This window comes from Oreochromis aureus, linkage group 1 (assembly GCF_013358895.1).
Source record: "Oreochromis aureus strain Israel breed Guangdong linkage group 1, ZZ_aureus, whole genome shotgun sequence".
Classification (NCBI taxonomy): domain Eukaryota; kingdom Metazoa; phylum Chordata; class Actinopteri; order Cichliformes; family Cichlidae; genus Oreochromis; species Oreochromis aureus.
Window position 1 is genome coordinate 15,477,936 of NC_052942.1, and position 11,041 is coordinate 15,488,976.

The 11,041-nt window shown below is 38.1% G+C and overlaps 1 protein-coding gene across 1 annotated transcript; it reads right to left on the reverse strand.

Annotated features, from left to right (window-relative positions):
* Positions 1–5,866: 5,866 nt before the first annotated feature.
* Positions 5,867–9,041, reverse strand: grpr (gastrin-releasing peptide receptor). Its single transcript, XM_031728937.2, has 4 exons — positions 8,671–9,041; positions 7,259–7,610; positions 6,845–6,958; positions 5,867–6,220 (listed from the first exon to the last, which is right to left on the reverse strand). Exons 1-4 carry the CDS (start codon positions 9,039–9,041, stop codon positions 5,942–5,944), a joined length of 1,116 nt encoding a protein of 371 aa, XP_031584797.1. The 3' UTR covers positions 5,867–5,941.
* Between the last annotated feature and the right edge of the window lie 2,000 nt (positions 9,042–11,041).

Consider the following 11,041-nt stretch of genomic DNA (forward strand, 5'->3'; position numbering starts at 1 on the left):
TGAGACTGAAACTGCTGCATCTACTGAATGCTGGTTTGGGGAAAGTGAATTTAACTGCACAAAAAAAACTATTGTGTATTTTATATTTGTCTTTCATTTAGATCACTTTGTAGAAATTTACCTTTGACATCCATTTTTCCCTTGTTGATGACTGTCATGAATAAACATCTCCATTTGTGTGGTATTTGACATACTGTCTGTTATCTGACGTACTATATATGTGCATCCAGATAACCTCCATCATGTCTAATAGTGTTGAAATTAATCAGACAGAAAACAAACAAAACTTCTCATTTGTAAATGTGGTTATTTATGTGTTACTGTTGTTGTTCAGCAGATGTATTGATTTTCAGTCGTGTACACCAGTTTTGTCTCCTACATGTTTTAGCCAGCGTCAGAATTGATTTTGGACTCATCACAAAGAGGCAAAATGACAAGATGTTTGAATGTCATCACGTCTCACAGTTCAGGGAGATGAATTCATAAAACAACTGCTCCAGCCTCAGAAAGGTCAGTTCAGCTGCAAAGCTACACAGAGTTTTGTCTCCCCCTTGCTGCAGAATTTGAGCGATGACTATTTCCTCACTCATCTGTTTTAATTGCAGAGAAACGTCATTGGAAACAGCTATTTTTGCACTTTTACAAGCAATCATGAATTCACTAATTTTTTACTGAATTCAAATTTGTGTAAAATCCATTAATTCTTACTTCTCGAAAATATGAAATGGATATGAGATAAGTGTAGAAATTTCAGATCATGATGAACTTAATGCTACAACACTGAAACAATGACAGCGATGATTTCATTTCGACTAAAATGATGTGAATATTTTGTGTGACATTATTACGCATTATTTTATCTGAAATTTTTGCAGAGTTATTGAACTGATTTAAACTTGTATCTTCTGTTCTTCCAATCCTGTCCAACATTTTGGGCACAACGACCACTTATGTAAAAGTAGATTGAATATGTAAGTATTCATTGTAGCAATGCAGAACTACAGTATTCTATATACATACTCATTTCAATTATACTTAACTTTAACTTTTAAACTCAAATAAAATTTATAACAAAACTAAATTTAGGGTCTAAGGAGAAAAAAATGTGTTAGCTGGTCAGAAACAGGTGCACTGCAAAATCTAATTTTATTCCCTGAACTTAATTCGTTGCCTTGAAAAATTAAGTACAATTTGCCTAAGGTGACTAAGTTAGATCAACTTATTCATTCTAGGGATGTCAATTTATTCACTCTCTTATCTTACCTGAAGCTCAAGGTGTTCAGCTATATATAAGACTCACATCACCGGCCAAAAGAAAGGATTGGCGCTACATCATTGACTCCCTGAGGTGAGCAAAGTGAAAATAACAAAATCTATTAAGTGTTGCTGTTTAAAAGGGGTGATACAGTGCATTAAGATGTTTGGAAATAATCTGTAATTTTGTTACAGTGCAGCACATTGTTGAACAGAGAAAGGTCTTTGCTTCTGCATGAATTATCTTTCTTTCAGAGAGTCAGAGCATCACAGTATTTCTTCATTTCTTTAACCTTTTCATTAATTTACTGGGTCCGATACAGTACAGAGGTGCGCAGCAGACAATGTGATATTTTAACAGTCAAGTCACATTTTAAAGAAAATTGTTCACTGGCTTTGTGTCACTGATCGATCAGGTAACTATCAGGTAAGAATGTACTTGGAATACAAAATGTGTCACTCTTTTGTTACAGGAGGACTAAAGAAGTGAGTTCATCAATTCTGAATTTTACTGATTTTACTGACACGGTTCATGTTAAAGGATACTGACATCAAGTCAGACAAAAAGGAAACATGATGACATTTGACAGTTTTCACATGTGCTTGTCTTTTAACACCTAACGATAACAAGGTGGCCAGCCACATAGATCGATACAGATTTCAGTGAACGGATGTCACACCTACACAAACGCAGACCTTGAAGCTGAGTGAAAAGTGTGACGAGTTCAGGAGAACTCAAAGTGTTCTTCAGGGTCTGTTCATAAATCGACGCTCTTAAAACAAAAGAAGAAGAGGAAGATGAAAGATGAAAAGGAAATGAGTGAGTTGAATGAGTTGTCACTAGATAGAGTACTGCGCAAAGGTCCTGAGTCACCCCTCAATTTTTTTCCCGTATTGCTGACGTACATTTTTGTTTTATAGATCGCTGTATACACTCAGTGTTGTACCTCTCTCCTGACCTCCTCATTAAACATTTCAAATCTGGATTCAACACTACATCAGACCTGTTACCACTGATACTCAGATGAGACTTCAGTAAAGAGTAGATGAATCAGCAGATGTATCTCTCCTGTGTCAGGTCTTTTCCTGTTTCTTAAGGACATGACTTTCAGACACTGTTCATATGCTGCAGATAGTTTTTCAGGCCTTACACACTCCATTTGTCCTATTTCCTCAAAGTTTTTATGAACATGCTGCAAACTATGATGGGATATGCCAAGTCTTCAGCTAATAGGACTTAGATGCCTTTTTATGCTTGAATAATTCATAGGTCGATGTTAAGTGACTTAAGAAACAAACAACAAAACCTTCGGTCATATACAATGACCGGAATTAAAATGAGTGAAAAATCAGCCAATGTTGAAGAAAAACTTCGAAAGACTCTCCCAAAGCCTAGAGAACGATTGCTCAGGATTATTTTTTAAAAAGCTGCAAGAAAGTGTGACTCTTTGAGAGCAAAATATAAAGCCATGAGAGGGGTTTTAGACTTTTGCACAGGCATGTATGAGGACGACAGATGTGACCGTGCAGATGACGAAAAGAGCTTTCAGAGGTGGTTAATTTGCCAAAATAAACTTTTCACTAAACTATTATAAACTGTTTATTAAAGCATGTCTCATTGTGGTCAGCATCTTGGGAGAGCCGTGCACACTAAAACACTAAGATTCATATTTTCAGGCTTGAAAACACCATGTGGAAATTTAACTGCAGTTAGATTTTTTTAAGCTTGTAAACCCAGTTTTTCCACATTCAGTTAGAACAGGAGTGAGAGCAGGTGGTTGAATTACAGTTAAAATTTGTACCTAGTTAATTGAATTGAAACTTAAATTTAACCAGAGCGCAGCGGTAACTAAAAAATGAACAGAAATCATTTTGATGGTGAAGAAAACTCCTTTTAAGACTGCACAGCTCATTAAGATGCAGGATGTTCTGCAGGATTTAGATGTACATTTCCAGATGAACAAGCAACAGAAATGAAGCAAACAGAGAGTAAAAAGTGCAGAAAAAAAAGCCAAAAAAACAGGAACAGCTCATGGCCCAGACCATGCCTCCTTATCTGCCAAACATGGTGGTCTATTTACCCTTTGGAAACATTGTATACAACTGCAAATGGAACAGACACGCTGGAATTTATTGATAATTTCACTGCTTACAGAACCAGCAAGTCAAACAGCAGCAGAGGAGCAGGAGGATATGCTGGGAGGACATCTCACCATTTGGCAGAACAACAATTATAAACATTTAACATACAACAAATAACCCGAGAGCTTTTTAGGTGAGCCTCCAGATCGTAAATGAAAGTGTGTGTCCAGATTTGGCCTTAATCTGACTTTCTCCATTATTTAACTGTTAAAGTTAATAACCTATCCTATTTACATTTGAGACTCTTCACCGAACGAGCCTGACGGTACAGATGACATGTTAAGTAGGGGGTTAAGACCATGCAGGACAGAAATTTGGCAAAGTGCTCAAACCACAATTAAACAAACACTACCCAAACTGAATTATGCACGCACTTATTACAGCTACAGGCATCATCTTCTCCCACTGTGAAACACCAAATTAGGACATTGGGATGTGACATGCTGATGGTAAATCTAATTATGTGACAGTACAGAGTAATCATGGCCAGTGAGCACACCAGTGTAGAAAATATGTGGCATATACAAAGTCAACAGGACTAAGGGCTCTGGTTTTGAATGAGTTTTATCCTATTGTAAGAAAAAGGTGATCAATACACGACAGTCTGACAAATTACATGACATTTTCGGAATTTAATTTGCCCAAAAAATGCATTTAAATGCAAAATTACACAACAAAAATATCGCTGTGGATTGTGCTGCCAAATACCACAGGTGTGGATTTACATTCACTGTTTACTGCTCACGATGCCAAGTGAGGCATTTTCCTACAGAGGACAGTTGATATTTAAAATACATTTCTGAGGGTGAGCATCACAGCTGTATTTGGTTTTGTGCAAAGTTTTACATATAAATCAATGGGGCTGCATACAGATTACATAGGATAAGCTTATTTTTAAAAACAAAATAATAGCAATAACAATACTATTTAATGCGTCAACGTTTCAATAGTTGTTTTCCCGTTTGTGGCACAGTGGTTAGAATATGTAGCTAACACACAAAAGATCCCTGGTTCAAATCAGGAGGAGACACAAACAACCTCGGGGAGTCACAAGCTAGTATGCTTCTACTACCAGACTCAAGCCTGGATAAATGGTCTGCTTCATTCCCTTTGGGAATTAAAGCTTGAGATATTTCTCAAGAAGCAGACCATTTATCCAGGCTTGAGCTATTTCTCACCCTCTTGTGGTATTTTCCTTTGGGAAATAAGGCAGAAGACAAAAGTACCAGATATATCCAATTACACAGTGCTGGTGTTGTTTCTAATTCATCATATTAATTAAAATGATGGCCAACTAATCAGTCATGTTGCTGATGACACAGCAACATGAGACAAGGGAAATAAGAGAGAGAGAGAGAAAAAACTCTTTTGTTCCTCTCCTCTATATAAAAAAGCAAGTCCACTGAGTCTGTAGGAAATGAAAAGGTCACATTTTCACCAGGGACCGTTCCTTTGTCATTAAAAGAACAGGATACTGTTGAATTATTAGTTCAAGACTTGCTTTTCTTGAATTCTGGTGTCAAATAGAAATTCTCCTTTTCAGTTTTTCATTTCCACCGTCACCAAGTGTTTGCTCACAGGAGGTAAACTGATTGTTGGGGTTTTCCTTCTAGTATTGCAGGGTCGTTACCCAGCAATGTAAAACGCTTTGAGATGTTGTACTGTTGTGATTTGGCCCTGTAAAAATCAAACTGAGTTGCACTGAATAACTGTTCGCTTCCTATAACAGTTATAGAAACCATTAATATATTGTGTAAATTTCTTATTTAAGGAAAATGATTATCCTACGGTGGCCCTGAGAGGCCAAGTGGACTGCAACTTAAGAAAACACCAGCAATAAGAAAAACGCTGCAAAAGCACACAAAACACAACGGAAATAAGAAAAAAACAGATTTCCAAAAGCACAAGGGAAGTGTTTCTGGGGAGACAATAACCCGACGGACCAGTTGCAGGAACCAAAATATGCTAAGAATTGTGCTGGGAGACACTTAAAAGAAGTGGAGGATCTATTGGTTTTGTGAGGAAAGAAAAGATGACAGGTAAGTGTGTTAGCCTAACTATTAGCCTAAAAATCCATCATCAGTATTATATGAATCATGATAAAAACACGCCTACCATGTTTTGGGTTCCTGCAACTGGTCCGTTGGGTTATTGTCTCCCCAGAAACACTTTCCCTGTGTTTTTTCCTTTTTCTGTTTTCGTTTTTCCTATTTCCGTTGTGTTTTGTGTGCTTTTGCAGAGTTTTTCTTATTGCTGGTGTTTTCTTAAGTTGCAGTCCGTTTGGCCTCTCAGGGCCACCATATTATCCAGCCAAATAGCTGCTTTTTAAAATGGACTCACAATAAGACAGTTAACAAAGACAAATATTACACACCGCAAAAGATTCAAGGACATCAACAAAAGATTGATTGAATTGACTGTCTAGATGTGTAATGTTTTTTGAGAAGACATCACTATTTGGGCTTATTGTATCATGTGGAGAACTGAAGCTACAAGAAAACCACGCAAACATATGTTACATGCATGATGCAGTTCACTTTCACGCTCACACACAGTCCTCCTGAGCGAGCTGCCTACCATTAATGATGGTCATACTCGCCATAGAGTGATTTAAGCTGCGGACAGAAGTCACACGTGTACTGTAATGTATCGGGCTCTGTGAGTGTTTGATGATGATGCGACAGCAACAGCACAGGTGCTGGTTGAACTGCTTCTTGAAGGAGTTGCTCAGCAGATAGAGGGCAAAGGGGTTCAGGCAGGAGTTGGTGAAGGCCAGGATACGAGCTACAACGCTGCAGACAAAATGAAGCAACGAGGTGTCCACCTGGCAGGCGAGAAGGAGATTAAAAGATTAGATTTGAGATATCAAAAAATATTTTTTTAAAAACCTAAATTCATCTGACTTGCCTCTTTTTAAAAAGATCTACTTTATGTGAGCCAACAGATTTCTCATACACTCCAAAACAAAATTTCTATTTAAATAGCATATTTAAAATCAAGTGCTGACGGCATTTTCAGATCAGGGATAGAACCAAAATTAATAAATCAATTGATAAATCAGATCATTTTGTGCAGAATAGATTTTTTTTTAAAGTTGAGATATGTTCCACTTACAATACACAAAAAGACAGAAACAAATAAACTGATTTGCACTGTTACAACTCATCCACCTAACACACAGTGTGTTAGGTGGATGAGTTGTAACAGTGCAAATACTGCCATAGCTACACCCTTTTTGCACATGCTCTTCTTTCTTATTCAGATATTTATTAGTAAGTGACATATATATATGCATATATTGTATATATTGTGCTATTTTTTACTTCTTGTATTGTCTGTTTCTGTTACTGGTTGTACTGGAGCACTGTAACCAACATAATTTCCCCTAGGGATCAATAAAGTATTCTGATTCTGATAAAAAAAAAAAAATAAATAAATATTTGCCTACCTGGGAGTAGTGATAGGAGCGGTATAAGTATATAACGTGACTGGGTAGCCAGCATAGTGCAAACAGACCAACAAACACCAGCACTGTCTTGGCCAAGCGTTTTCTTGATTCAATCTGCTGATCACATACAAAAAACAAAATGTAAGATTAATTCAAATTTTGAGGACCATTACAAACGTTTACAGGGGAAATATATGGTACATTTTAAAAGACTACAAACATGGTGGAAATACATTTTTTTCCAGTATGGAGAATTATTCCCCTAATTTTTTGTTTTGACTGTTTTTGTTTCCTTGGTAGCGTAATAAAGACAACAGACAAGCAACGATCGTTTTTAAGTTGTCAGTAAATTTCATGTCATAAGAATAACCCAAAGTGATCTATAGCTTTCCAAGTTACAAACTTAACACTAGCCTGTCGTCTTGCATGCACATTTCCCTCCACTGGCAGGTTGCAGGTGCTCCTCATCAGGCTCTGAGCGATGAAACTGTAGTACACAGATATGACCAGCAGCGGTATTATGTAGAAAATGAGGAAAGAGGCCATGGAGTGAATCTGAGGGTGCAGTTCAACTCCATGGGGATAAGGAGCACAGGTCACAAAACTCTCATTAGTGGAGGTGATGTTGAAGGTGTGGAGGTCAGAGAACACAGCCTCAGGTATAGCCAGGATCAGGGACAAGACCCAGATAAGCAATGCTTGCAGGACAATGCTGGTAGTGGAGGTTGATGTCTGAACATCCAAGGGTCTTACAATGGCCCTGTACCTAAAAGACACAGAGAGAGGTAAATTAAATACACACACACACGCACTCACAGTTAGACAAAGAGATAGTAATAATAGTGACTGACTCAGACCAGTTTGGAATCTACAGCTTCTGTTGTTTTCAAAGGTGTGTTCCTGCCCCATTAACAGTCTGGAGCTGGGAAAACTCAGAAGTCAGCAGCTTTTTTTCTTTGCATATTTGCATACTGTGAATGAATCTCTGGTCTTTGACTGTTTATGTTCTCAATGGTTTGAGACACCTGCTTCAGATGTTACCAGTACATTCGATGGGCATTATCATAATCAGCACCATAGATATCAGCCTGCTCTTGCACACAAGTGCAGATGTAACATTAACAAGTAAGGAAACAAATTACTCTGTGATTTATCGTCTTTAAAGCTGAGATTTCTCTTTCTGAAAAATGCAGTGTGAACAAATTTTCTGTGTAAAATCCTTTAACATTCTTTATTTAGAGACGAGTGGAGAAAAGATGTCTAGGAAATGTGCAGCAAAATGAATTGATTGTCCTCGCATACTTACATTCAAACATTTAAACAATCGTGTTTCTTGTCAAAGATACGTTTAAGGTATTTTTTTTCTTCTCTCAGGGTTAGGATTGCATTATAGGCTATTCAGATAACAAACGCTTGAAGCGCAGGATGCACAGGAACACTACAGGTGCAGCATTTATGTTTTTCACCAAAAGCCGAAGCATTGAACATTTTTTAATTGCTTTAACGAAGCTGTACCAGTGACTGTGTTATATATTTAAATAGCAATAGTTGCCTAATTCTAACTAATACATTTATACAAAATAATTATGATTGTGTAGCTATTGATTGCATTTATAGCTTTACACGTGGCAACAGACCAGAGCAGAAGCTCTGTCATGCGTAATTTTCCGAGGATCGATACACAGGTAAATGTCTACTTAGACATTAAGTTTTTACGTCCTGTGGTTTCAATAGAAGAGATGCGGTCGTTTAACTTCTTTATGGATGCTCCTTAAAGTTATCTTGAGTTATGCTGAGGTACACTGGTAATAACAACTAAAACCTACCTGTCAGCGGACAGGGCTGTGAGAGTGAACACAGAAACCCCAACCGAGGTGAGCTGGATGAAGGGGATGACTTTACAGCCCAGTCTGCCGAACAGCCACTCCTCTGACAGGTAGCGGCTGGCATCCACCGGAGCGCAGGTCACCAGCAGTAAAACATCCCCGAGCGCAAGACTCGACATGAAGAGATTCGGCACATTTCGGACGGATTTGGCAGAGCAAAACGTCTTGATGAGTGTGATGTTGCCGACTAGCCCCAACACAATGATTACACCGTAAACAGAAGCGATGGCTACACCGGTGTACAACATCGTCTGTGCCGGGGTTGGAGGAGAAATGAGGCTGCGCGACGCGTTTGTATGCTGATGCTCCATCTCCCCCACCGTCAAACCAACTGACTGCTCCAGAGATAATTTGGGATAAATGTTTAAACTCTGAGATATGACAACACGTCCTTTCAGGGTTTCCAAAAATAAAACAACTGGAGACGTTATCGTGATATTTTGATGATGTGTGCAGGTCTCCATCGGCCACCCGGTGCGCTTAGTGGAACTCAAAATGCACCAATAAAGAGCAATCAATAAGTGTGTCAGTGGTATTTGATTTTAGAGAGAAAGCCTGAAAATGACACACACAAAAGGAGCAAAAAAATCTATTATTTCACAGTTCACTAAAGGTGGATTAAAATGGAAAGACGTTTTATAATTTTATAACTTTCATATATATATATGGAGAGAGAGAGAGAGAGAGAGAGCATAGCTAGATAGATAGATAGATAGATAGATAGATAGATAGATAGATAGATAGATAGATAGATAGATAGATAGATAGATAGATAGATAGATAGATAGATAGATAGATAATGTTTTTGTATGTTTGTCACACTAAAATTATCTTCAAATAAATTTTGATACTAACAAAGAAAACACAAGTAGACACAAAATGCAGTTTCTAAAGGGAGCTGTTTATTATTATGGGGAAAAATTGTATCCCACCCACGCCCCACCTCCTCCCTTATTATGACATGAATTAACTTTTGTGTATCACATCTTTGGAAAGCTGAGTTTAATTTCTTTAGCCACACCCAGGCCTGATTACTACCACACCTGTTCAAACAAGAAAACATTAAATAGGACCTGCCTGAGAAAGTGGAGTTGACCAAAAGATCCTCAAAAGCCAGACACTTGTCAGGAACAAATGAGAAACAAAGTAACTCAGATCTTTCCCTCTGGAAAAGGTTATAAAGCCATTTCTAAAGCTGTGGGACTCCAGGGAACCACAGTGAGAGCCATTATCCACACATGGAGAACACCTGGAACAGTGGTGGACCTTCCCATGACTGGATGGCCAACCAAAATTGCTCCATCAGCAACTCATCCAAGAGGTTTTTGACCTCAAGCTGAAGCGCACTTGGGTTCTGCAGAGAGACAATGATCCAAAACACACCAGCAAGGCCACCTCTGAATAGCTTAAGAAAATCAAAATGAAGATGTTGGAGTGGCCTAGTTAAAGTCGTGCCCTGAATCAGATTGAGATGCTGTAGCACGACCTTAAAAAGGTGGCTCATGCTCGAAAACCCTCCAATGTGGCTGAATTACAACAATTCTACAAAGATGAGTGGGCCAAAATTCCCCCACAGCACTATAAAACACTGCCAGTTATTGCAAACACTTGATTGCAGTTCTTGCTGCCAAGGGTGGCTCAACCATTTATTAGGTTTATGGGGAAATAATTTTTTCACACACTTACATGTAGGTTTGGATTTTTTTTCTCCCTAAACATTTTCATTTAGAAACTGTATTTTGTGTTTACTTGTGTTATCTTTGTCTAATATTTACGTTTTTCGTGATAATCAGAAACATTTAATTGTGACAAATATAGAAAAAAGGAAATCAGGAAGGGGGCAAACACTTTTTCCCACTGCTGTGTGTATATATAGATAGATAGATCGAGAGAGAGGGAGAGATGTCATACAGCCAAAGATAACTGTTTGACAGGCATAAAAATGTATTTTGGTACCAACAAAAGGTTGGTTGAAAAACCTGACAACTCGACATGGTGTGCAGTCTGTGCTTAAAAAGAATGAAGAAACTGGACAAGTGGAGGAGAAAGGTGGCAGGTCTAAAAAAAGAAAATCCAGCATCGAGCTGCATCAGGCTGTTCAGTTGATTCATCCACTGTTCACTGAAGCCTCATCAGAAATGTCTGTGTCAGTTCTCAGTCATCCAGGTCATGGTAATCTAAAGAGCTCGGGAATCAGAACCATTCTTAAGAAAGGGACTGAAAATCAGTTGAATCATATGCATACATACATAGAAATGAGGCAAAAATAGAGTTTATACAGTTCTAACAAGCTTGAAAGTCAATGTATGGT